The 27,550-nt window shown below is 42.5% G+C and overlaps 2 protein-coding genes across 3 annotated transcripts in view; both read left to right on the top strand.

Annotated features, from left to right (window-relative positions):
* Positions 1-20,880, top strand: part of LOC138610084 (ral guanine nucleotide dissociation stimulator-like) — a 47,692-nt gene extending 26,812 nt beyond the window's left edge. For both annotated transcript variants that reach the window (XM_069682777.1, XM_069682776.1), the window contains exons 2-18: positions 4,937-5,241; positions 5,809-5,883; positions 6,833-7,026; positions 7,280-7,404; positions 7,676-7,891; positions 8,001-8,104; positions 8,209-8,293; positions 10,600-10,677; positions 11,324-11,410; positions 11,492-11,524; positions 11,644-11,765; positions 11,948-12,043; positions 12,137-12,341; positions 13,684-13,758; positions 13,994-14,260; positions 15,040-15,154; positions 15,596-20,880. In XM_069682777.1, the coding sequence (XP_069538878.1) occupies positions 4,937-5,241; positions 5,809-5,883; positions 6,833-7,026; positions 7,280-7,404; positions 7,676-7,891; positions 8,001-8,104; positions 8,209-8,293; positions 10,600-10,677; positions 11,324-11,410; positions 11,492-11,524; positions 11,644-11,765; positions 11,948-12,043; positions 12,137-12,341; positions 13,684-13,758; positions 13,994-14,260; positions 15,040-15,154; positions 15,596-15,771 (2,358 nt within the window). In that variant the 3' untranslated portion in view covers positions 15,772-20,880. The remainder of the gene's footprint in view (positions 1-4,936; positions 5,242-5,808; positions 5,884-6,832; positions 7,027-7,279; positions 7,405-7,675; positions 7,892-8,000; positions 8,105-8,208; positions 8,294-10,599; positions 10,678-11,323; positions 11,411-11,491; positions 11,525-11,643; positions 11,766-11,947; positions 12,044-12,136; positions 12,342-13,683; positions 13,759-13,993; positions 14,261-15,039; positions 15,155-15,595) is intronic.
* Positions 20,881-21,880: 1,000 nt separating this feature from the next.
* smarcb1a (SWI/SNF related BAF chromatin remodeling complex subunit B1a) lies at positions 21,881-26,990 on the top strand. Its single transcript, XM_069682981.1, has 9 exons — positions 21,881-21,970; positions 23,021-23,132; positions 23,216-23,345; positions 23,766-23,903; positions 24,472-24,599; positions 24,696-24,862; positions 24,968-25,158; positions 26,149-26,280; positions 26,558-26,990. Exons 1-9 carry the CDS (start codon positions 21,887-21,889, stop codon positions 26,595-26,597), a joined length of 1,122 nt encoding a protein of 373 aa, XP_069539082.1. The 5' UTR covers positions 21,881-21,886; the 3' UTR covers positions 26,598-26,990.
* The last annotated feature ends 560 nt before the right edge of the window (positions 26,991-27,550 follow it).

Genomic DNA, 27,550 nt, shown 5'->3' with positions numbered 1-27,550 from the left:
CATCTGGATAAACATTTGTTAATACAGAGTTATTATTGTGATAACTGAAAGAAAAGAAGGACAAAGCAACGTAAAAACTCACTTAAGAAACATGGCTTTAAAACTTTAATCAGTATTTGATCAATCAATTTGTTGGTTGACTCTGAATGTATTTTTATCATCGAATAATTCTTATTTTTCAATACAAGGTGCAAAACATGGTACAGGTTACTGACAGCCTGTTTATGTTTAATGCAAGGATATAACGTCTTCATACTCTTATAAAAGTGAGACATTAGGTGCATGGTTTAAATATTTAACTGTTAATTAACTTCAGTGACTTTTTAACAGTAAATGCGTTCTTCCTACAGCAGGTCATGTGACCTGATTTTCTCTTTCCCTCTCTCTGGAAACGTATTTCCTCTCTCTCTGCCTCATCACTCTCTGCTGACACTTTTATGCGCCTCACATTCCTGCAGCCCACATGATGCACATTCATGGTCATTCATGGTCCGGATGGTGTAGGTGAAGGCAGATCTGATAACAGTTGCAGCGAGTGTGTGGAGGAGGAGGAGGAGGAGGAGGAGGATGAATGTGGATGCCAGACATTTCTGTGGACTCTGCAGGAGATCTCCTATACACTGATTTTAAGAAAAACTCTCAGAGGAAGCAAAGAAACACTTCACAGAATATTAATATTGGTTTTATTTGTTGATGGACTTAATTGATGACTGATGCAAAGTAGAAAATAAGTACAAACTAACAGTACAGCATTTTTACATCTCAGATATCCGAGTCCTTCATCTCCATCACCGTTCCCTCCCAGTCCTCGTCATCAAGTATTCATATTTGTGGTTTTTTTACGTATGCAGTCAAAGTGACACATTTTGTTGGGCATATGACATGTGACCTTAAAATCCAAACTTTTTACTATCAAAGTGTTTGAAATCACAAGAGAATATTTCCAGTGGAGCAGTTTTCTCCTGCAAGATTTTTAACCATCTTTTTGTGTGGCAGTTCTTCCAAAATGTCCCAGTTGTCACACAGCGTTTCTGCCTGTCTTTAGCCGTCTGTTTGAACCAGGATGGTGTCGATCTGGTCGACTAACAGTGACTCAGGCTGAAAGAATGTGAGGCAAACCTCAGTTAAAAAGAGAAGACGTTTGAACAGCTTCCTGTCCACGCTTCAGAGGGAATTACTCTTTTATTTACACAGACTTTCTAATCGACTTTTATTGTAAATGTAGTTGGACTGGGATCCAGTACAAGATAGTGTGGATTTTACCACACCATCTTGGTCTCTTCAAACACACCAAACTCCATTGACAAAAACAGTAATTTAACACAGTGGAGATCTTTTGCTGTCTCTTTCTGTTAGGTTTATGTTTTTGTGTGTTATGCAAATATACATTTTTAATTAATCATCAAAGTTAGGCAGCAGCAGAGCAGCACCTCCTGTGTTCTGAAGCCTAAAATCACTGTTTTTATGGATGGAGTCTGGTGTGTGTGCAGAGAGCGATGTAACGTCTGTGTGTGGTTAAAACAATCACCTTCCTCTGTAACAAAAAGGTCTATCTCTGTAGGGATCCTTTCTGTCATGTTGTCACACACTTTGACGACCTTTGACCCATCAGGGATTATGTTGCAGCGATTACAGCCTGTTTCACTGCTGCAGGATGAACACATCTACTGGACAATTTCAAAAGTTTCTTCCTATATATTATTATGATTCTAAAATATGTAAGAAATAGGGACCAGGGTTAAAATATCGCTGTAACTCTTGAATATACGGTATACGTTTTGTCTGTGTGTCCACACGTTCCTGCTTGTTTCGATGTTCTCAGTTTGGCTGTTTGAGTGTTTTAGGATTCAGTCAGCCTCTGCTAATCTCAGCTATTTGTTTGAGCTCTTTTGAACTGACATTGAACCTTCTGTTTAAAGTATTGATCGTTCCCTGTTTTGTTCAAGCAGTACGAAGGGTTTGGTTTTCATGGCAACACTGGTCGTCTGCTGGACCAGGCATGAATAGGAGCATTATGGTGGGAATCGACTGCGGAGGGAGCGACACGCTGTCCTTGAGCGCTGCATTTTTCCAGGCTTGAAGTGATAGCAGCGCGGCCTCTGTGGTTTGGCTGATAAGCACCTCTCCTGCTGTCAGGGCCCTCAGCTGCAGCTGTGCCTCCGCCATTATACTGTACAGGATTTACAACAGACCCCACAGTTATCTGTCTCACACACACACACACACACACACACACACACACACACACGCTCCGTTACTCTCTGTGAGGGCTGGGTTACTGAAGTTCAGGTTCTCTGTTAGTTTCTGTCCTCTTTGTTCTGAGGGAAACTTTGTTTTTACTTTCAGTGTTTGTTGAATCAGTGCAGTCCCATCATCACTCGTATTTGGTTCCGTTATCAAAGGTTAAGATCCAGTTTCGATGCCTTCCTTGTGTTAAAAACAACAATAAGGAGGTTTTTAAACATGTGATCTGTATCGTTGTCGTTGCTTTACCCCGTGTGTTCTTGTTGGCGGTTGAGAGTATTTTTAAGATCTCTTTTGTTGGAGGTTTGGATAGACTTTGGATGGACTTTGAATAGTCTTGTTGTTCCCTGAAAAAGAAGGGCTGCAATAACCTTAAAATAAACGTAATTAAGTGTTTGTATTCAAGATTAGCCGATTAATTGTTTTCTCGAGATGTTTTGTTCAGTCCAAAACTCAAAGATATCCTCTTTACCGTCATTGCAGACAAAGAAAACTAGTAAACACATTTCAAACTAAAATTTGACTAAAAGCTACTGACATGATAACCAAAATAGTTCCTGTTTAATTTTCTGTTGATAAACGAATTCATTCATCTGAGATTTGATTCAGATTAAAACTTAAACACAGCGTCGAACCCACAATTTAACACGCCACACAAGTCTTTACAAGCCTTTTTACACTGCCAGTTCAAGGCGGGATTATTACGCCTCTGTTCGATCCGTGTTCTATGTAGAACGCACGGAGGCGTAATGTAGGGGCGAAGTCGTTCCGCCCATGAGCTGGCATCGGAGGTAGTAACAGAGTGGAACGGCGTCAGTGTAAACTGCAGAGCCGGCAGGGCGGATCAGCGCCGGGTGTGTATTTGAAGCACGCGTTTCTTTAAACTTCACACACGTTTTGCTTCCAGAACGCCGGAACCCTATTTACAAACACAAGCAGCATGAGGGCGGAGCTTCATTCAGTGCATAAAGGGCTATAGATAGTTGTTTTTAAACACCTTTCCTTCTTCCGGGAGGTTCCTTCAATAAGTTACATGCTAGAAATAAATACAAGAACAATATACACATATGTAGAAGGAATAATTCCAATGCTACAGCCATATGTTCCTATTATTCTGTGCAAAGTGCAATATTTAAACATCGAATGGTTTCAACCCATTTTTTTACCGTACAAAATAAAAACTCCTGCACTCTAAATTCTGTCTCTGAACTCTGACAGTAACTGATTTCTACCGTTCTGCCATTGACCTCAGTGCCTCCCTGTTTTCACTGAAATTCAAATTATTCTGCAAACATTCTGGTTTTCTGCAGACTTCAAATCTTGAACTCTTTTTGCTAAATAATTGATATTAAATATGAGTAAGTCAGAAACGACCTCAGATAACCTCCTCGAGTGAAGCAACTCTGCAGAAAACAAATATTTGTTTTCTTGCTGTTTTTTTTGTTCAAATTCGATCACAGACCTTCTCGACATTCTCATGTTTCACAGGTTTAAAACGTTTTTGTTGTTTTATCAGGTCCAAAACATGAAACCTGAATCTACTGTATCACTCATCACTCTTCGATGTTGTCTCCATGGTAACAAGGAAACAACAGAGGGACTTAGCTTTGACTGAGCTGTCGCTGAATACATCCTGACTCAGTAAAAGAAGGAAGTCACACTGAGCCTTTCAAATGGACTCTGATGACTCATACTCCCAGAATGCACTGTGAGGGGCCATGACTGATAACCGAGGCACGCCAGATTACAAAGTATTCCTCCACAGAGGCCTCGGCGCTCACACTGTGCAGGATTATCTCCCCACAGTGAAACAGACTGCACGTGCTGCTGTCTGATAAAACTGTTCGACTACAAAGAGCTGCTAAAAAAACACAAACACTTTTGTTCTTTAAAGTAGGAACAATACAACGTTTAGCAGTTAGCTTTAGCATGGACCAGAAACTGATTGAAAAACTGGATTGTTGGAAGGTTTCTTAGTTATTGTACATCATCTTTAGTTTTAAATAAAGTCTATTTTCTCAGTCCAATAAAAAGAAGACAGCTCAGTTGACACTTTTGGTGGTGTTGTGGGTTTTAGTTTTGTAACATATTGATTAGTTTCTGTTGGGTAACTATCAGCAGCGCCAATGCAGTTTACATCTGTGACTGTTGATGATGAATGACACGATCCCTGTCAACATCCCTGCATTCTTCTGAGGTCTCTGACATCTTTGTTTTTCATGTTGAGGACAAACGACAACATAAAATTTGTGATGGTGACCTGAAACAGAGCTGTCATTCATGCAACAAGCGGCTTGTGTTCATTCCCTGTGTGGTCTATACAGGCTGCAGCTTGTATTGTAGTGACAGCTATCCGGTAAGCTCTGTTTGCTAACAAGCTATTGTTTGTTTGTGCACGGCCACGCACATGAATCACAGAGTATGAGTCAGAGAGCCGGGTCACACAGATGGTCATAATTAAAGGGTTTCATCCCCAAATGAGACATTTTTAACTTGACGGTTGCTTCTTCTCTCCCTTCAGCTCCCTTTAATCTGCTCAGAGCGTGCTCACAGCGTGCTCACAGCGTGCTCACAGCGTGCTCCAACATGCAAAATCCAGCATGAAGAGCAGCACATGATTTGAGGACATGAAAAGAGAAGTTGACTAAGCTCATTAGTTGAAGTCTTATTTTCTGTCTCCTCTGTCTCGCAGAGCTCGACGCAGGAGATCGGCGAGGAGGCCGAGGACGACGCCATCTTCACCATCACGCTGAGGAAGGTGCAGCTTCACCAGTCGGCCAGTAAGGGGCAGCGATGGCTGGGCGTGGAGACGGACTCGGCCCTCAGCCTCTACGAGACCTGCAAGGTGCGGACCATCAAGGCCGGCACGCTGGAGAGGCTGGTGGAGTACATGGTGTCAGCGTTCAGGGGCAAAGACTCCACATACGTCACCATCTTCCTCTGCACATATCGCTCCTTCGCCACCACCAAGCAGGTGCTGGATCTCCTGCTGCACAGGTAAATCTTACAGGTCGCACGACGATTAAAGGAAGAGGAAGTAAAAGAATATACCAGTGAAAGAAATTCTTTTTTTCAGATTTTTCCCTTAATTTAGACTCTCTGCTAAAAAAAATCTGGGACAGACAAATCACTCGTAGGTTGAACTCCAAAAAGTCTCACAGGTTAAATGCAAACAGGTTTTGGTCAGTAAACGTACACGCACATTAACAGCAGCTGTCAGCCGTCTGGTGGAGTACAGCTGCTGCTGAGGAGGAGCTCCAGCTGTGATATTGGTTTTGGGTGTTTCTGATAAATGGTTATGGCTTAAGTTAAAAAATGTTCTGCACTGCACGGCCCAGAAGTATGAACATGTTTGATTTCCAAATGGCACATCAGACATTTATTTCAAGTTTCACAGTTTCTCACAAGATGAATGAAGCAGAAAATGACAACAGGTGTGTTTTTAGACACTGTGCTCAATGATTCCTCTTTACCTCAGCCTCCGTGTATGATGTTTTATCTTTTATCAGAATTAAAATGAGGTTTTTTCACTAACATGACTAAACTTGTGTCTTTTTTTTGTAGGTATGCTAAGCTGCAGAACGTCCCTGCAGCCACAGCACACAGAGTCTCCCAGGACGACTGCACCGAGCTGAGAAAGTGAGTCTGCTGCGACTTTCAGTGTCGAGCTGCCAACATTAATCACTGAGTGCATTCACGAGCGATCCCCTCCTCCTCCTCCTCCTCCTCCTCCTCCTCCTCCTCCTCGGGTTAAAGCCGTGTCAACAGTGTGAAGTTTTAGTGGAATATTTTTCTGGACACCTGTCAGATGGGGAGGGGGCGTTTGATAAAACACAGTTCATGAACTGATAAAAAAAGTAATAAATAAGAGTGAAAAGACATAAACCGATCATTAGCATTGTTAGCATTTCTTGTTGAAACCACAGGGTATAGCTTACTACATTGTCAGGTCAATGTACTGAAAGTTTTCTAGAATGCTGAAGTAAAAGCCATGACAGCAGTGAGCGGCTAGCATATCATCCATGTTAGCTTGGCACAGTTAGAGTGAGGGTTAGCACAGCTAACGTAAAGCTCAACATCTTTGTGCTGTTTTGCAGATTTTTTTAGAAGACGAAGAAGAGTAGCGACCTCCTGCTTATGTTACAGATAGTTCATGTCCTTCATGCAAATCAAACCGCTGGTTTTTAGACCCATAACTTTTAGCATATGACATGAGCATGACAGAACAGGTGCTTCAATCACTGTAAATGCACATTGAAATAAAGGCTTGTTAGCATTGTTAGCATGCTCATTTACAGATAAAAAGTTCCTGTTGAAGCTGCAGTCCTTGCTCAGACAAAGTGGGTGTTTTTACAGTGAGAGACGTCTTATTTTCTACAGCCGGTTAGCGCTTACCAGGCTGCTTATAAATGTTGGCGCCTCGGGGAACCTTGTGTTTATGCTGGAGCACTCTGAGAGCTTTGAGTTAAAAAAAAACTGATTTCAGATTTTAAAAATTGCCTGACATCAATGTATTTTTTTCCATCCAACTGCATACTTAACATGCATCATCTCAAAATGTTGACTTTTTATCCTGTGTGTGTTGCAGCACTGTCTCATCCATCCTGGGAGCATGGCTGGACCAGTACTCTGAGGACTTCTGGACCCCCCCGAACTACGACTGTCTGCACCAGCTCCTGTCCTACCTGCACCGCCACTTCCCCGGCTCGGACCTGGAGCGCCGCGCACGCAACCTGCTGGCCCACTTCCACCGGCGACAACAGTGTGAGCCCGATCCCGATGGTATGAAGGCGGGACAGGAGAGGGACACCGGGGCAGGGAGACAGATTAAAGGGTGGCAGTAGAAACTAGAGCTGGGGTCAATGTGAAGATGCTGCAGTTTGAATTAGTTTAAAATATACATGTAAAACTACACGTTGAATGCACTTAGAGACGCAATCCAACTCTGAGGCTGCAGAGGCAGTGCAGGATGTGTTTGGGCTGAGCTCAGGTGGAGGCAGAGTTGTTGAAAATGTTTTTGTTTTAATCTCTTCAGGGGAACACATCGGCTGCCCTTTTGCTACGCAGGAAGAGAGCGGCTTTGAGGACGAGCTTCCTGGTTTCAGTTTCCTGTCGTTCGACCCCATCATGGTGGCCGAGCAGTTCACGCTCATGGACGCGGTGAGGATGTTTCCCTTTTCCTTTATCAACAGATTTAAACTTGTGTTCAGGGTCATGGTCACTCATCTTGAGCTTGTTGACTCTGTGGTTCCATAAAAGACACATCAGCTTTTTAGATCTGCAGCTAGTGATCATTTATATCCCGATTAATCCACTAAATAAGATTTCAATTCATTGTTAGCTTCCAAATGTTTTAGAAAGTAGAGAAAATATTCCCAGCAGCATCATTTGAGACCCTCATGATTCGAATATTTTCCTTCTGTCTGTCCAGGATCTGTTTAAAAAGGTGGTCCCCTACCACTGCCTGGGGGGGATCTGGTCTCAGCGGGACAAGAAGGGGAAGGAGCACCTGGCTCCCACCATCAGAGCCACCGTGGCCCAGTTCAACTCCGTCACCAACTGTGTCATCACCACCTGCCTGAGCAACCCCACGCTGAAGCCCAACCAGAGAGCGCGGCTGCTGGAGAGGTGGATAGACGTGGCTCGGGTGAGCAAACGACGCCTGGTTATTTACAATTTAAAGGGAACATTTATGAAGGTCTGGTCGCTTATGGAAAGAAATATTTAAACATCCATGCTGTCCCTGTTGTGTTCAGGAGTGTCGGATTCTGAAGAACTTCTCCTCATTGCGAGCCATCCTCTCCGCCCTACAGTGCAATGCCATCCACCGCCTGAAGAGGACCTGGGAGGAAGTGTCACGGTAGGGTCACAGTTTTGGTTAAAGCTGTTAAAAGCCCTTAGATGTTGTCGTTTAGGGTGTATATTGTTAAACGCAGAGGGACTGAGATCTGCGTCTGTTCACAGGGAGAGTTTCCGCACCTTCCGCGAGCTGTCAGAGATCTTCTCCGACGACAACAACTACTCGCTCAGCCGAGAGCTGCTGGTGAAGGTGAGTCTCAAAACAAGCCCCATGTGTGTGCTGACATTAGGGACTTTAAGTAGCCTGACATCAGCAGACAAAATCACAAGAGCAAATTTCAACAAATGTGCAAATATCAACGCGTGCCTCAGAGCAGCAACACATCTGAGGTAGCGGTAGGAAGTTAGCTGAGGTAGCTAACTCCAACATCCAAATGTTATGGCTTCATATTCAACATAATACACAGACATTCAAAATATCTTAGGCTTTTTTCTGCTGGGTAGAAAAGGGTGGCAATTTGAAGACATGACCTTTGGCCTCTTGCAAACTGTCATGGTAAGTATGAGTTACATAAAGTCTGAGGGATGGCAGTAGGATGTACGGATAGTGGTCCGCCCATCACTGGACTTCCTCACGTCCGTCTCGTAGCAGCAGCTGCAGAGGAACATCCTGCAGAGGAGGACATCTTGTACCATTTGGATCACAGTATCTGTATATCATTCATGATGTCTCTCATAGGTAGGCGACCTGCAGCTGACAGATCGCTGTCATCATTAATGTGATTTGTGGTATTTAATGCAGAGAGACGTCAACACCCTCTGAGTGTTGTGCAGCTCGCACTGACGCACTCGGTACAAGGACAGCAGGAGCCGACACACACCTACACACACGCATGCACACAGAAAGAAACGTGACTGAACAGGAAGTGAGACAGCAAATCTACATGCTGCTGAAATTTCAAAACCAAACAAAACAAGCGATAAGAGACGTAAATGTTCAGAACTCCGTCAAACCTGAGCACAAGCACACAAAACCAATATGTTGAGGTTTAGCGGGACTTCATTTTTCAATAGACGCACTGTTGCTAGGGATGCAGCTCTAATCACACAATCCAGAGGACTAACTGTAGTCATATCAATCCGCCGAAAGAAGTCCGGTAAATTTGACGTTGGCTTGTTTACAGAGGGAAAAAAGAAAAGAGACAACACAGCGGAGAGAACGCAATAAAGGTTAAAACATTCAAAAACAGGACAAAAAAGGGCCTTTGTTGGGGACTAATTTCAGCGGCGGATGATTCCACATTTGGGGCAGCAGGATGGAGTGTGTGTGATTGAGTCAAAGTTATTACTGTGTGTGTGTGTTCATGGTAAAGAAGGAACATGACACACAGTGTTTCAGTGTTTTTTAAACAACTGTTGCATAGATTGGATTTGTTGACGTGAAGAAACATACAGATGACAGACTTCTCCTTCTAAAATAAACACCTAAATAAGCTGTCAAACTGGACAAACAGAGATGTAATGAACACCCCGGGCTTCCTCTGAGGGAATCCCCGCTGACGTCAGGTGCAGGAGGAAACCTTTGGCAGGTGTAGATAACCGCTCTGATCTGACGCTGGTGTAAACGATCAGCTCGGGGCGTCGCCTCTGTCTCGCTCTATCTGCTCAGACCAGGCTGCGTTCGCTGCATTCGGCGTTCCTCAGTTACTCAGCTCGAGTTACTGCAGGAGGCCTCTGAGCATTACATCACCCTGAGGAATGTGAGAGGGGACGCCAGGAGGTGGACTTACTCCAGCTTCTTCTCTGAGGTCATGTTTCTTCTGCTGCTGAAATTCAGCAACAAGTCAAACCTTTATGGAACATTTGTGTTCTTTTTCTAACAAACTTTTTTATGTTCAACCTCTTCCCTGCACTTCAAGAGCCAGAAACATTTACATTTAATACTTTAATGCAGGTTAAACAGACGTTAAAAACAAACATGAAGGGAGGATCCCAATCGCTGTGAGCGCTCAGCCTCCTTCAATCTAACATCCAGTCCAGCTGCAGCATTCACTGGCTGTGCAATACAAAACAAAATCATATTACGGTGCATTGTGGGAAATGTAGGATCTAATGGCTCGTGTTCTACAGCAAAGAATTGATTTCAAAGCATCCTCATGATGTTTACTGTATCTGATTAAAAAAGTTTGTCTGATAATAAAACAAATTAGTAGCAGAATAAAGCATCATTTAACATATACAATAAAATAAGACATAAAATTGGGTCTAATAATTTATAATGTTTCTGTTTTGAAACGTTAAAGGTAGTTTGAAGTGAAATGATGTGAATATAGAGAAACAACCAGCCGGTGCAGCAGTTCACCTGTAACACATTCAGACGAGCAGCAGCAGTTTCATAAACACTGTGGAAAGTGTTGTGCAGCTTACATTGATAGAAAATGTACATAAAAGCAAGCTGTTGCTTCTTTCATGTTCTGTTTTTGGAAGATGTTTTTGTGATTGTTTACGTCTCTGTCCATGTAACATTGTAACACATGCTCTGTCATCATCCTGCAGGAGGGAACCTCCAAGTTCGCCACTCTGGAAATCAACCCTAAACGAGCTCAGAGGAGACACCAGCAGCAGAGAGACCTGGTGAGGCCACAAACACATGTATTGTTAAATCTTAACATCTTTATTTATCTGTGAGAGTCTGCTTTACTTTGTTTTACTCCCACATGTAGCTGCTGCCGCCTCTCACTGCTGAGTTTAGTTTCAAGTATCACTTTTGTACCAACAGCCCCATCTAGTGGCAGGTGAAGTAGCTGCAGTCTGAGGAGAGAGGCACGAGAAGTTCACTGTTTGATTGTTGTTTTTTACATGATTATTAATATCATTCTTATTATTCGTCTTTATTAAACAAAAACAAGCTGATTTTTGTCACATTTAACTATTGGATGACTTCTGTCTGCACACTGAGCGATCACAACACTCTGAACACTTTGATTTCAATGCAACACATTAAATAACCTTTAAATAACCTGGTGTCTCAGTTTGACAGAGGAAGTTCATTCAAATTAAAAGCTGCTAATCAGGTAGTGAAATTTTACTTCCAAATGATTAAAGTGATAATTACACTCAGGGAAATATGGATGATAGATTTACTCAATAAAGATGAAATCACCTGGAAGCATCTGAAACAACAAGAAGAAATAGTTTTTACTTTTTAGTCCTTCCACATGACACACGTCTCTGTCTTCCTCCATGTTCGCTGACTGTCCCTCTGTGTCTCTGTGAACAGGGAGTGATGCAGGGCACGATTCCTTACCTGGGGACCTTCCTGACCGACCTGGTGATGATGGACACTGCCATGAAGGATTACACCGAGGTCAGACTCCCGACACACGTTTTTTACTGTCATTAGTTTAGTTTTTTACCTTGTTTTTATTCATCGTTTCTCTTTTTTCAGGGTGGTCTGATCAACTTTGAGAAGAGGAGAAAGGTAAAGTTCTAAAAAAAACAAACATTTACACGAGATGATTTAAGACGTTTTTGCTGGTGGGGTCACAGCAAATAAAATCCTTCTCTTTGACCATTTCCTGCTCTGCTCTCTCCCTGCAGGAGTTTGAGGTGATCGCTCAGATCAAACTGCTCCAGTTGGCCTCCAACAACTACAGTTTCACTCAGGACAGCCACTTCAGAGAGTGGTTCGCAGGCGTGGAGAAGCTCAGCGAGGCAGAGAGGTGAGATGCTCCTCTTCTGCTGTTTTTCTTCTTCTGTCACAGCAACGTGTGGCAAGCAGAAAATCATATCACTCAGGGTTGTGTTGTGTTTCCTGTCCATCAGTGCAGGACAAGTTGTCCCGTCTGATCCTTAGGAAGAGTTCCGATTTACATTATTGTCCTGACTTCCTGTTTTCCTTCAGCTACAATCTGTCCTGTGAGATCGAGCCTCTGTCCGAGTCGGCCAGCAACACTCTGCGAGCCAAGAAGAACGGAGGAATCATGAAACGCTGGAGCGAGTAAGTGTCTGCAGGAGACCTGTTATGACATCACGCTTTGATTCAAGTGATCACCATGAAGTTCATCTTAATGACTCTTCTGTGTGTTTTCAGTCGGCAGTTGACGGAGGCCGGCTGCAGCGGCGCCGCCGGCTCTCACTCCAAGTCCTTCGACCATTCGCACTACAGACCGTACCAGGGGGGCGGGGGGGACAGCGGAGACGCCCTCAGCGTCACCTCCGTCAGCTCCAGTGGTTCGGACCTGGAGGATGTGAACGCCAGCTTCCTGTCCGACTCCCCCGAGGGACACGAGAGAAAGGTAGAGACAGAAAGAAATATCACCGTAAACATCTGCCAGTACAGATGTGTTTTATCTCCCGGAAGATTCAACTACTAATATGTGACTGGATTATCGTCCAATCAGAAGAGCATCTCCACTTCTTTTGATGCTCACCTGTGTACCTGTTTTGTAAATGGTCTCTCTCTCTCTCTGTCCTCGATCTCTTTCCTCTCTCTCTCTCTCTCCCCCTCTCTCTCTCTCTCTCCTCGCTCTCTTTCCTCTCTCTCTCTCTCTCTCTCTCTCCTCACTTTCTTTCCTCTCTCTCTCTCCCTCTCTCCTCACTTTCTTTCCTCTCTCTCTCTCTCTCCTCACTTTCTTTCCTCTCTCTCTCTCTCTCTCTCCTCACTTTCTTTCCTCTCTCTCTCTCTCACTTTCTTTCCTCTCTCTCTCTCCTCACTTTCTTTCCTCTCTCTCGCTCTCTCTCTCTCTCCTCGCTCTCTTTCCCCTCTCTCTCTCCTCACTTTCTTTCCTCTCTCTCTCTCTCTCTCTCTCTCTCTCTCTCCTCACTTTCTTTCCTCTCTCTCTCTCCTCACTTTCTTTCCTCTCTCTCTCTCTCTCTCCTCACTTTCTTTCCTCTCTCTCTCTCTCCTCACTTTCTTTCCTCTCTCTCTCTCTCTCTCCTCACTTTCTTTCCTCTCTCTCTCTCCTCACTTTCTTTCCTCTCTCTCCCTCTCTCTCTCTCTCTCCTCACTTTCTTTCCTCTCTCGCTCTCTCTCTCTCTCTCCTCACTTTCTTTCCTCTCTCTCTCTCTCCTCACTTTCTTTCCTCTCTCTCCCTCTCTCTCTCTCTCTCACATTCTTTCCTCTCTCGCTCTCTCTCTCTCTCTCCTCACTTTCTTTCCTCTCTCTCTCTCTCTCTCTCCTCACTTTCTTTCCTCTCTCTCTCTCCTCGCTCTCTTTCCTCTCTCTCTCTCTCTCTCTCTCTCTCTCTCCTCGCTCTCTTTCCTCTCTCTCGCTCTCTCTCTCTCTCTCCTCACTTTCTTTCCTCTCTCTCGCTCTCTCTCTCTCTCTCTCCTCACTTTCTTTCCTCTCTCTCTCTCTCTCTCTCCTCACTTTCTTTCCTCTCTCTCTCTCTCTCTCCTCACTTTCTTTCCTCTCTCTCCCTCTCTCTCTCTCTCTCTCTCTCTCTCTCTCCTCACTTTCTTTCCTCTCTCTCGCTCTCTCTCTCTCTCTCTCTCTCTCTCTCTCTCTCTCCTCACTTTCTTTCCTCTCTCTCTCTCTCTCTCTCCTCACTTTCTTTCCTCTCTCTCTCTCTCTCTCTCCTCACTTTCTTTCCTCTCTCTCCCTCTCTCTCTCTCTCTCTTTCCCCTCCTTCTCTCCAGACGTCGACTCCGTCAGTGAAACTCACGGTCTCTGCTTTGGGGAGAGAAGCTCCGGCAGCCGACACAACGTCAACGGTAGAATACATTTTACATTTGTATTTTGATTTAACATTTTTAGATTCAAATGTGATCCTTAAAACTTGATCTGGATCTTTATAGACGGCAGCATTACAACGTATTAACAGTCTTATCTTTTCACTGGTGAACACGTGAAACGAGATCATTTTAGAACTGAAAATGTCCAAATGTAAAAATCCAGCTTCCTGTTGAGTCATGTTTTGTCCTCCCCTCCTCCTCTCGGCCCGTTCAGTTCTGGGAGTGTACGTCTCTGTCGTCTCTGGACACGTCCGGGACGGGCTCCAGCTCTGGGTCGGCCTCGGGCTCCAGCAGCGCCTCCTCCTCCTCCGTCTCCTCGTCCACGCCGCTGTCGGCCTCCCGCTCGCACAAACGCTCGGTGTCGGCGGTGTCGAACTACTCGACTCTGTCGCTGCCACTGTACAACCAGCAGGTGGACGACTGCTGCATCATCAGGGTCAGCCTGGACGTGGAGAACGGGAACATGTACAAGAGCATCCTGGTCAGTTTACCCCCACAGTCTTTCTGTTCTAAAACCAATATGTGCTAAATATCAAGATCATGTTCTGAGTCTGACTTTAGAAGTTTCTCTCCTGTGTTTGAACAGGTGAAAAAGTCCATGACAACCTTCAATCAATAGATTTTATGTAAACTATGAAACAGGTGTAAAAAGGTTTTAGTCTTTGTAAAAGTTAACATCTTTAGCAGTTTGAAAAATGACTAATGTGACAACTTGTTAAAGCACAATATACAGGTTCGTTTGTGCTCTGCATGGAGACTTTGAAACTCACCTGGAAGAAAACAAAGGTGCTATTTAAAACGTGAGGTAGTGAGTGCACTTCAGCCTCCGATGTCCAGAATTAGTATCACAACAACAAACACTTTCACCTGTTTTTTCGCCTGTTTTTTCGCCTGTTTCTGGGATTAGAACGTTTACGTTGGCAGAAGATGAAGATAACTCAGGTTGATAAGAGCGTAGCAAAAACAAGATGTATCGACAAATGGAGAATAAGCAGGAGGAAACAGTTTTCTGATCATGTAATTGGCTGTAAAATAAAACCAAACAACATGATGTATTTAGGATAACAATAAATAATCTAAAAGCTTCAGTATCTTTGTTAATGAGCTTCTGCGACAGAACTCAAGTAAACCTTTTGCTACATGTTCAGAAATAGTAAAAAAGTTTTAGATACAGCATTTCATTTTAGATTCCATGGTTTTGTACAGGTGAGGGTAGTTTGAGTCTTACAAATATACTTTGATGTTTGTCCCTCGATTCAGGTGACGAGTCAGGACAAGACTCCTGCGGTCATCAGGAAAGCGATGATCAAACACAACCTGGAGCGAGAGAAGAGCGAGGAGTACGAGCTGATGCAGAAGATCTCTGAGGACAAAGGTGAACACAAAAACACGTTCTTACTGACTGACACATCAGACTGAAGGTCTGCAGACAACGTGCACAGTCACAGACAGGAAGTTGTTCATCATTTAGATGTTAAAATAACCAGGACGGTTTGGATCCAGGTAAAGATGTGATCTCTGTCTCATTTCTTTTATTTTATTATTTAAAAAGACGTGTTTAGTTTTTTTGTGTTTAACAGTAACATCATGTTCTATGAGCCCAAAGACAACAGGTGCACACACGTTGTTATCTGGTTATGGTTTCTTCTTGTTATCTTTAATTCTGTAGATTAGTCTTCATTTCGAATCTAAAGATTTGGGACTTACAGGTCTCCAAACGTCTCTATGAATTCTAAACTCAAACATGGTGTCAGAAGAGTTTCCTGACTGTGTTTTGTTTCTTCCCTCTCTCTCTCTCTCTCTCCTCTCTCTGTAGAGCTCCGGATCCCGGACAACGCCAACGTTTTCTACGCCATGAACTCCACTGCCAACTACGACTTTGTGCTGAAGAAGCGCGGCCTGGCCCGTCCGGTGCGGGCCAAGAACGTGGCCAGTTCGACGCTGCCTCGCATGAAACAGAAGGGACTGAAAATCGCCAAAGGGATTTTCTGAGGACAAACACGCACCACTTCCTGCCTCCCCTCCACCCCCTTAAACCCTCTCTGGTTCTTTACTCCTCAGAAGAAACATTTGTGTTCGGGTCTGTTGGAGGCAAACTAACCCGGAGTATCTGAGTTTTGTTAGAGGGACGCCAGAGGAGATACATGACCGAGCAACCTTTCTGCGGATTATCAGGAAGCAGAGGAGCACCTTAGCACTTAGCAGCAGCTGGCGTGTCATCAGGACCCTCCGAGGACGTTAAAGGCCAAGTTTGTCGCCCAGGTAGAAGCTGTTGGAGCTGTTTCTGAAGGCTGCGAGTTCATGAACAATGAGGACGCGTTTGTTTGTGGGGAAAACAAACAGCTGGGTTGGTTTTGGATGAACTGGTCAGACTCCACCAGCCTCCGCTCTGCCTGAAATGTCACGTCTGTGGTCGTGTCAGCTGGTGGAGAGGCAGATCCTTTTCATTTCCTGGTTTTTGTTTACAACTGTTTACATCTAAACATCACTCGTTCAGCTCTTAAAGACTTTTGTTCACCAGAGGAGTTTTGCACCTTCGATAAAACTTTTTTTAAACTCCCTCTGCAGCCTTCATCCCCCTCAGTCCTCACGCCGCCCCCTCCTGGCACGGAGTGTACATAAACGAACAAACGAAGCCGCAGCGGGTGCACACAGACGTGTGAGCACAGGCGTGTGAGCACAGGCGTGTGAACAGCTGGGTGTTTCGAATGTGTTTCTATTTTTCAGGGAACTTTTGTTGTGAGTGTACCGCCGCCTTTACCGTGTCGCCCCTGAGGGGTCTCCTGATGTCGACGGTGTTTCTGGGACCGCGGCGTTGAACTCTCCGCACTCGGACGCTGGGATTCACTTCAGCATTTTGACACCAGCGCACGTGCAGGGACGATTTTAACTTCTGAACGCTGCCATGTTACAAAAAAAAAAGGCTGAGTCGTGTGAAAAGGAGAGTCTGAATCCTGCGGGAACAGCCATGAATCACATGCCACTGTTTTCTTTTGTTATTCTTAATGAATGGTAACCACTACACGCTGAAGGATGTGGCCGTCCTTCCATCGCACTCGACCGGGACAGAGAGCGGAGAGAAGAAGGAGCGAGCTGAAAACAAAGTGTATATATCATTAACACCACCTGTGCAGTGTGTTCTTTCAAACGGACCGTGAGGTTTTGTTAAAGACTCGTCACAATATCAACACTTCTTTATTTTGCTTTGTACATTGTTTTTGCATCTCTCTGCTCTGATATGGTGCTGCTGATTATTCTTCTGAAGATGTCGTTCCAGCTGCGCTTCTCTGCTTTCTCTACTTCCTGTCTGCCGCCATGTTGGAAGACGACAGAAGCATCTCCTCCTACCTGCACGGTGAGACGTTTTAATGTCGTGTTTGCTGTTTGCAGAAAATTCTAGCTTATGTTTCAAAACGTCCATCGTATGGAAGCCTATTTATAGAAGCTGTAACAAGAGATCAAAGTATTTGTGTCTAAAAATTAACCTCTTAAACTACAGCGTCTGCGATGATGCAGTAATCCATTAATGAAGTGATTGTTCAAAGTCTGTCCATGAATATTTTTAAAGTTCTTAAAAATATTAAATATAATTACATTTGTTTGTTATTATTGCAAAAAGGTAATTAAGTATTTATTCATTAGAAGAAGACTCAGAAACAAAACTTTGATCTTCTAAGACACAAACACTCAGATTGTCTATTTTCTATGTGGCTAACCGCCCTGAAGATCTTTGTGTTCTTCACAATACTGCAGGAGAGAAACTCTGGCATCAACAAGCATAAATAAAGAATTAACTAAATAAAATAAGAATCAAAAACTCCCAGAACCACTTCAACATTTTCTGTAACAGCAAACGGATGTTTTGTTTGGACCGGTCCACTGCACAGGAAGAAGAGGTAGATTTAGTTCTTCCAACATGGCGGCTTCATATCCATCTGTAAACACTTTTCCAAATGTGCCATGACAGGCGTGTGTGTTTCAGAGGCACACCGACGAGTCCGGCTGATTTATCCTGCAGGACGTTTTTTCTTGCTGTGTCGGCTGAGGTTTTACGTGCGGGTGATGACAGCAGAGTCTTTCCTCTCTGGGCTCGGCCTCTCTCTTACAAAGAGAAACTTCTCACACATGGAGGTTTAGTCGGAGGAGCCCAGATGAATGACGGTGATGCTGCCAACTGCACAAGGGAACTCACTTCTCTCTCTTCTCTGTTCTGTCCGTGATCCGTTTCTTTAAAGGAAAAATCCAACATGAAACACCTTCTCACAGGTTTAAAAGGAGCTGTTTTTGGTGATGCACTTTCCATTTTGGGGTCCATTTTTTCTCGTATTTCTGTGGCTTCACATTGTTGAGAAATTTAACAGTGACAAAACAGACGTTTCTAAAGGGATTATTTTCTGTGTCTCTCTGCTTGCTCTCGACACTCACTGTTAAATTGCTATTGCTGTTTTATGGACAGCTGGCTAAACCCGAACCCCTGTAGCTGCTGAAAGCTTCCTGGTCTCTCAGGTCACATGTCATGGCAGCGTGCAGAGAGGAAGGTGTCAGAAATCGCATCGTAATATCTCTTAAACATTGAGTCCCAAAACATTTGACAAAAGCATCTACAAACTTTAATCTAGCCTCGTATGTTTTGTCATTGTTGCTTACAGATTTAATGACTGAATTAATGTAGCTTGTGTTAGCTTTAGCTTAGCATCCAGGACTAGCTCCCACACACTGTGGGACAGCTGTGAACAGGACCTTTCTTTATCGTGATCTTTAAAAATACAAACGTTTTCTAGTTTGTTACTCAGTCAAAAAGTAACATGTGACTGCTACTTTAGGTCGTAAGCTAGTTAGCCCTACAAGCTAACGTTTGTAGCTTTTCTTAGAGCAGGTAAGAAAGGCTATTTGATGCATTTCTTACTGTTTCTTTGTGTTTTTTGTGAAGGCTGAAAGAAATACCGTTTACACTCTTAAATGCTCATTAACACTGTCCCTCCAACGTTACGTTCCTGCTTCAACATCTGGAGAAATCCAAAGCTTGACCTGAGTTCAGTAGGCCATGATTTGGGTTGAGCAAACAGTCATTTTAATTAATAGCACCCCTTCTCTGAGTGCTGTTGCATAGCATGCTGGGAAATGTAGGATATCCCTTATCAATGGAAAGAGCATTTACCTTAACCACTTTGTGATTGAGTATCAAAGGTTGGATTTTTCCTGACTTCTTCATATCACCGCAACAAAACACTAAACTGGCCTGGACTGCACTGCGACCATGTGTTGCCTTTGTTTTGTTATTTTCCGCCTGCATGAAGTTCATAATTCTCTTATCGATCAAATGAATGAATCGCCCCTCCCCCCTCCAAAAGATAAAACCCTGCGAAAGCAATATGATGACGAGCGTCAGGAGGCACGTCGTCCGGCTGTCGTGGATGTTGTTCGTGAAATCCTTCGCTGTTGAACACTGTGACCTTTGACCCTTTCACTCTGCCTGTTGTCGAGCACTGTGAACTAAAAAAGATAATAACGTCATGTCCCCCCTGAATGGTGTCATAGTGAACATCCACCCCTCGCTCCTCTTGTTGGCGAGCAGCGAAGGAAACAGGCTTGACCCCTACATGTGCCAAAAATAACAAGGAAAGAGAGAAAAGGTTGCTTTTAACAGACGAGTCCTCTGCCTTTCACAGTGAGAAAATAATGATTTGTATGTTTACTGTTGTTGCATTTTTCTGGAAACTAAAAAAAAGGGTGAGAACACTCTGATGTCTGGACCCGATTCCCTGTGGAGAAATAGAAACTTGAAGCGAAGATGTTTGTCAGGAGCTGCAGATGAAGCTGTTGTAGAAACACTTTAATCCTCCATTTTTACGTTTAAATGTCGTCTTTAATGTTTTTTAAGGATCAAATGGCTGCAAGGTTTAAAAGTATTTAAAACTGGAGCGTCTCTGCCATCGAAACCAGCAGATTTTAACCATAAATCAGGTTTTTATTCCAACCAAACTCGACAGCTGAGGTGCGTTCACTGAACAGCAATATTCTGACCGAATTAGGACACAAAGAATCTCACTCACTTGAACGCTTTAGGACTGTATTAGACGTTTTTAAGACTATGATGTGAAAGTGATGAACATCACTGTATACTTCCTCCCATTGGTGCTAAATTTTTTTGCACCAAAATTTGAGATATCTTTGTTTTCCTCACGTCTGACGTGAAAATCATTTTCTCTTTAGTGAAAATCGAACAAAGCAGTAACACAAACATTGAGAGCAATTGGAACATACATTGGAGCAGTGTAGAGCTTTTTTGCCCACTGTTTTATAATAAATAGCCAATATAAAAAGAGACAGTATGCAACCAATATGTATGCAAATAACCAACTGGTTAAGTGTGAGTAATCATCCTTCAAAACCAACTTATCTTTAAAAACCAGCTTGTTTCTTAGTGATTTCTTAAAACAGCTTATCACTTTTCCAAGCATCCCTTGAACGCAACATCCATTTCTACTCTGTTGAGTTTGGTTGGAATAAAAATGTTCATTACAGGCCGTTAATTAAAGAATGTGTCCGCTCCCTGTTGTTTCCAGTATCGGCATTGTTTCTGCAGCAGCTCCGTCTCTCCTTCGAGTGTGTCTCTGACAACTCTGTGCACTTGAGTGGAACTTGAAATGAATTCGATGAGGTTGATGTTGGACTGGTCTGTGTGTCGTCGTAGCCCGTGTTGACAATGACGTACCTTTTGTGATTTGACCTGATTCTGTGCGAGTTTGAACAAAAAGGCTGCGTTTACAAGAAAAAAAAAACTGGAAACCAGCTGGCGTGGTGTGTGTGTTTTTAAATTACTTTTTTATTATTTGTTTCTGTTTCGTTTCCCCTGAACTGTGCTCGGGTGCCATTTTCCATTTTAACAAAAGGATTTAAGAACTTTTTCTAACTGCAGTCTTTTGCTTTGTTTTAATTTTCCTACTTTTCCCAAGAACACAAACCCATGTAGAATTAAACTGTCCTTGGTTGTCTTTGTTTATTTATTGATTTGTATATAGAGATTTTGATTTGCATTGTACATTCTCTCCTTTCTTGGTTATAGATTAATATATTCATGTATATACGAATAAACATTAAGTTTATAAAATGAAAACAACTCTTCTCTTTTTCTTTTTTCCTCCTTGGTGTTAAGATTATGGAAATGAGAGTAAATTGTACTCTGGCAAAGCACTGCGTATTAATCTCCATAATGAGAAAAGTTAAATTAAGTCAAATCAAGTCTTTCATTTGACAGACACAGAGAGTTCAAATAAGATTTTGTAATTCATTTGGATGTTACACATAATTCCAAAAATGTATCTTTAAATATCATAATCAGACATTCTAAGCAGAATAATAATTTAAATATGAATGTGTAATATGTAAAGACTTAGGATATGATGGAACTTTTGGCAGGTTTAAAAAAAAAAAAAAAATTTCAGGAGAAAACTTATGTGACAAATAGATTAATAAAATGCCCCCAAAATACTTAAAAATAGAACAACATTTTGGGTGCAGATTATGATGGATATTCAAAATAGCAAGCAATAAATAAAAAAATTATGATAAGTTTTATTAAAATTGATACATTTACATTAAAGTAGCATTATGATATAGTACATGACTGTGGTACTGATCATTTTACTTGTTTTATATACTTTCAAGTGGCTAAATAAACTGTATGAAGTAGTTCCCATCTGCAAAATAACAAGTAACTCAGCTGTCAGATAAATGTGGAGAAAATACAACTGAAATATGACATTTAGAAAAGAAGTATAACTTGTTTCTGAAGGCCATTTATTAAGATACTTCTTCATCCTACCGGGCCTCAGTGTTATGTCACTTTAAATGTAGTGCCTTAGTTTTGTAACTGTTGTATTTATTTAAAAAATAATTAGATTTTCAAAAAAATATTTTGTTTACACTGCCTAAAATAAACTCGAACTTACTGTTCTTTGAAAATAATGTATTATTTCAAAATTAGATTCTTGACAGTAACGATAGATATTTTTCATATTTTTGCACAACGTCATCTCTTAGCGACAGGACCTTCCTGTCACTCGCGCTTGCGCACTCGCACAAAGCTTTGTTATTTCATTTCAGTATGGCGCTTAGCAAGACGTTTGGACAAAAACCGGTCAAATTTCAACTCGAGGAGGATGGAGACTTTTACATGATCGGATCGGAGGTTAGTATTTCACCTTTTTAAAGAAACTTTCCTTGAATGACTAACTTAAAAGGTAGAAATGTATCGTTTAACCTGGCAGCCGGTCCGCTAGCAGTCAGCTAACAATGCTAGATGAGAAGGACAGCGCTCGAGGAGTCATTCATTTGTTTGAGTTTATTGTTGAATTAAGTGGGAATACTCTCAAAGAAAAAAACTTAATAATCTGTATGTTAGTTTAGTTAAAATTGACCCAAAAATGTACGTCCTTCTTCAGAACTCCCCCCGATTTTGGATAACGTTACACAATTAGCTAGCTTACGATGTTTATATACAGTGCTAATCAAACCGAAGCTGCCTTTTCGGCGTTGTTTAACTACCATACGGCATATTATAATTGTTAGCATCATACCTGCTAAAATACATGAAATATAATGTTTTTTAAAATATTAGTACATTCTTTCTCATGCAATATGTTAGCTGTAACGTTACTTCCACACTAAACCAGTATATATACTGTAACTGGGCCACAGAAGTTCTACAGCTATATGCAGAAACTGTTGTGAATAGGTAATACGTATAAAAATCGGTTACATAATTTAATAATTCAATTTTCGTAGCTAGCTAGCACAGCTATACAATAAAGTATGTGTTATAAAAATCTTACCATTTGTAATTTAATGGGTCAACACCGCAAATATGTGTCATCGTATAATCTACATGCTTTAACTGACCTAATTTTACTGCATTTGCAATGTTCAATAGCTGATAAAGCCTGTATCCCATAATAGTATTAACTTGCTATTAACAGCATACTGGATTTCAGAATAAGCCAGAAAAAAAGTAAGGCAGCACAATGAAAGAAATACAAATATTATTGTGATAAAGGTTTTTTATTTATTAAAATTGAGTTTTATAGATTTGTGTTGTTTCTGTTTTGTTTTCTTATCTTTATTTTATATTCTTATATAGTAACTAACATCATGTTGTTCAGATGCTGATTATTACTTTGATGATTATTAATCCGTGTGTGTGTGTGTGTCTGTGTCTGTGTCTGTGTGTGTGTGTGTGCAGGTGGGAAACTACCTCCGCATGTTCAGAGGCTCCCTGTATAAAAGATACCCGTCATTATGGAGGAAACTTGCATCAGTAGAGGAGCGGAAGAAGATAGTAGAGTCATCACACGGTCAGTTAAAGGAGGATACAGAATGATCAGTCAAATGGCTTTAAGTCTGTGTGTTGATTTAACTCTTTGTTCTTGTCTCTCAGATCATGGCTACACTCAGCTGGCCACCAGTGTGACTCTGCTGAAGGCTTCGGAGGTCGAGGAGATCCTCGACGGAAACGATGAGAAGTACAAAGCTGTCTCCATCAGCACTGAGCCCCCCGCCTACCTCAGGTAGCTCTGCCACAGTCACTTCTTAAATCTTTGTTCAAACAGGAATACAGATGGTTAAGTACTGTCTTTACAATGTTATTGATCATTTTGAAAGGAGGTATCTTATTTCTAAGAGATTATAAAATGACAGATATGGAAATACAGTTAAACTAGAAGCTGAAAAAGAGATTTGGCCTGATTATTTTCAGCAACTGGGACTAAGTAGTGAGTACTGGGTGTGCATGAAAAGTTGACCTCACTAATTATGGAAACAGGGATCCTGTAGTAATAATTACATTACCCCGTTGTTAGTAAAATGTAACCTGTAAAAGCAGAAGTCTGAGATGTTTATGAGAGTTAAACTTGACTTCTTTATTGTGGTAAATTCACTTAGTCTGTGTAGTATTTCTGACGTATCCACATGTCTTTGTCTGTCTTCAGGGAACAGAAAGCGAAGAGGAACAGCCAGTGGGTTCCCACGCTGCCCAACAGTTCTCACCACCTGGACGCCGTGCCGTGTTCAACCACCATCAACCGCAGCCGCCTGGGCCGAGACAAGAAGAGGACCTTCCCACTCTGGTGAGTCTCTCCCTCCTTCAGACATTCAATATTTCCTAAATAACAAACACTCAGCAGTTAAGTCTGCAGTGGAAGGTTAACTGAGATTTAGGACACTAAGGAACAATCAACATTTTATGTTAAAAGTGCAGCAGAACTGTGATTTTCCTCATTCATCAAAGGGGAAGCATTGCACTGTGAAAACGTGAGAAAATCAACTTTGTTTTGGGTTTTTATCACATTTTTTTGGGAGTAAATATTTCCCACTTTGTATTCAACCACTGATAATTAAACATTTGATTGATTGGATCTTTTCAGTTCTCTGGTAGAAGTTGTAAATAGGTTGTCAGGGCTCTGCTCTGTGTTGTTTTATTATCTGTCTTTGTTTTAAAGGCACTTTTACACCTGGAGTTCTAACCTGTAGTCCTTTTCTTACCTGACACAGGAAGCTTTAATATTTTTTAAGTTATCTGTCAAGCAGACCGACTTCCTGTTTTTATAGATGCACATCTAAGGTGTGCAGCCAGTGCTGTGTTTAATTGTATCTGCTGTCTGAAAGTTTTGACCCTGTGTGTTTGGTCTTGCTCAGTTTTGACGACCACGATCCAGCGGTGATCCACGAAAACGCCACTCAGTCTGAAGTTCTGGTTCCGATCCGTCTGGACATGGAGATTGAGGGACAGAAGCTGAGAGACGCTTTCACCTGGAACATGAACGGTAATCACCACTTCTTTACCCCTCATAGAAACGTGCCAAAGCAAAGACTTCATCCACTGAGCCCAAACTAAATATTTCTCCTTCTGAAACTTCCAGAGAAGCTGATGACGCCTGAGATGTTCGCTGAGATCCTTTGTGACGACCTGGACCTCAACCCTCTGGCCTTCGTCCCCGCCATCGCCTCGGCCATCCGACAGCAGATCGAGTCGTACCCGACAGACAGCATCCTGGAGGACCAGGCGGACCAGAGGGTCATCATCAAGGTGACACTGCTCTGCAAACAGCTCACACTGAGCATCTTTAATATGTGATACATGTGGTGCAGACGTGTCATTTATCAGTGAGTAATGAATGTGTTTGTGTTCCAGTTGAACATCCACGTGGGGAACATCTCTCTGGTGGACCAGTTTGAGTGGGACATGTCTGAGAGGGAGAACTCTCCAGAGAAGTTTGCCCTGAAGCTGTGCTCCGAGCTCGGCCTGGGGGGCGAGTTTGTCACCACCATCGCCTACAGCATCCGCGGTCAGCTGAGCTGGCACCAGAGGACGTACGCCTTCAGGTACCGACTCACACACACACATCAGAACACTTTGTGTCCTGGATGTCATTTTTATGTTTAATACTATCCAGTGCCAGATCTCGTTTTACCCACTAAGTCCAACATTTCCCCAACATCTAGTTTGATTCTGAAGATTTGCTAATAAGCATCACATTCATGTGGTACGGTGGTCAAACTGATGCATTCTTTCCTAAAAGTCAGATTTCATCCAGGTTCAAATATGGACCAAGTTTCCAGAAAATCTCCAAAGAAACTGAAAACTGTATTAATTATTAATTATTTATAATTGATCTTTGAATCCACTGTGAATATTAGGAGTTTGTTCCTGAGAGCCGTATGCCTCAGCTGAGCTCAAACTTTTTCTGGGATATTCCAGCTTTCCACTTTATAATGTGAAATGTGTGTGTATAACTTTGACCTTTGACCCATCACCACAATCCTGAAAATGTTAAACAGCCCCATAAATGCTTTTTTTTTTTGAAAGACGTGTGGTGTTCTTCCTGCTTATTTGGAAAGGATCAGGATTTATGCTCAAACTGACAGTCAGCCATCAGAGCTGTAGCAGAGGAATCCTTTCTCATGTTCATTTATATTTACTGAGGGTGTAACTTTATACCCACGCAGATGGTCACATGAATAAAGTTCCAAAAACTCCGATCGGATATTTTCCTTCACTTCTCACGCTTGTTTTTCTGAGTTTCATTCATGTTTCCGTTTCATCGCCATGTTTCCAAAAATGTCAGCCGAGTCAGGAGCTTATCAACATGTTGTAACTTTTAGCTGTTGTAAAGAAGAACATGTCAGGTTTTTGTTTTTCATGTTTCCTCTTCAGTGGCTCCAGGCGTCACTTTGACTCAGAACACATCCGATCTGCGTCACAAGAGCAGAAAAAAAAACCAACTGAACCTGCAGCTGCTGAAGACCTGTGCTGGTCTGAAGTAAACATCATCGTACTCACGTGTTTCTGTTCTTGTTCTTGGTGTTTTGCAGTGAGAACCCGCTGCCCACGGTGGAGATAGCCATTAGAAACACAGGTGATGCTGATCAGTGGTGCCCCCTGCTGGAGACCCTGACAGACGCAGAGATGGAGAAGAAGATCAGAGATCAGGACAGAAACACGAGGTGAGTGTCAGCTGGATGGTGGAGAACAGTGCTGCTGGTTGTCAGCGGTTTTCATGTCCAGCTCATGTGGTTTAATAGTATAAAATTAAATCTGTGATACAGCTGAAAGACTGTTTTAGTTTTGTAGCAGAAACGTGCAGGTTATGTGCGAGTCTCATGGACTGCAAAAAACGGTTAAGTTGCAGCTTCAGTCCCACATTCAGGTCTGTATCAGTCCTAAGTTTATGTCTGTGTGTGTTTTTGTTTTTTTGACGCTCTGTTTCCGTTTGTTCGACAGGCGAATGAGGCGACTGGCGAACACGGCACCTGCCTGGTAGAAGACGCAGCTGCAGCGCCCCCTGCAGGACCGCTGCTCGTCGGATTGAGGTATGACTCTGTCAGCACCTGCAGCAAAGATTTCCCTCCATCACTGCGCGACAGATGTCTTTTCTGCCTGACCGGGCTCTCATTTTTATTTTTATTATTAATGTTAATATTATGTTCTGTTTGACAAAAAGCCCCCACAGTAGAAAATGTCCCTCCTACTTCCTGTTTCCCCCCCAACCCCGGCTGGAGAAGCTGCTCCCTCACTTTGACCACTGACTCTCTTTAATGACCACAGAGGGAGAAGAAGGCCACACAGCCAGGCTCAGATAATATATTGTTCTGTTGTATTTGTTGTCTTTTTGTACATTTTAATAATTCTTACAAAATAAAAAAAAGTGAAAGAGCTTGATGTAATGTTGTCCTCATTTAAAGACGGTTTTTATAGCAGACTGACGTTACTTTTTGATAATGTACTTTAAAAGAGGAAAATCTTAAAGTGATAATCTCGAAGTTCTCAGTTTCGTTCTATTTGGCAGCACCTTGTGGCGATAAAAGGCAATAGCAGAAGCATACGTCTCAGGTAACCAGACGTCCACGGTCGGCTCCGGTTGTAACTCTTGATTTTCCTGGCTGACGGTCGCTTTCCTTTTCAGACTGTTTGCTTCATCTGAGCGTCGAGTTTGTTTCTTCTTCTTTGGATTTTCACTTCTTGTTGAAGTTGTATCTGTAGTCATCCATCTTTTCTTTGTTTGTTCAGCTATAGTAGATTACTGTTTACTCGCAACACTTGCAGAGAGCGGAAAAGCAGCCGCTTAGCTCCGCCTACCCTCTCTGGCAGACCAACCACTGCTGGCTGATGGAAAACGCGTCACTAACTGGGCGCCGCCACAGACACCCAGCCCATAATAATACTATATACTGCAAATGCAAAGGCTTTCATCAGTGGGCTCAGTCACTATTGTGT

The sequence above is a fragment of the Semicossyphus pulcher genome, unplaced genomic scaffold, assembly GCF_022749685.1.
Source record: "Semicossyphus pulcher isolate SPU_LCO1_2020_fin unplaced genomic scaffold, fSemPul1.0.p SCAF_6, whole genome shotgun sequence".
Taxonomy (NCBI): domain Eukaryota; kingdom Metazoa; phylum Chordata; class Actinopteri; order Labriformes; family Labridae; genus Semicossyphus; species Semicossyphus pulcher.
The sequence above is the reverse complement of the archived record's forward strand: the minus strand, read 5'-3'. Positions and strand labels throughout refer to the sequence as shown.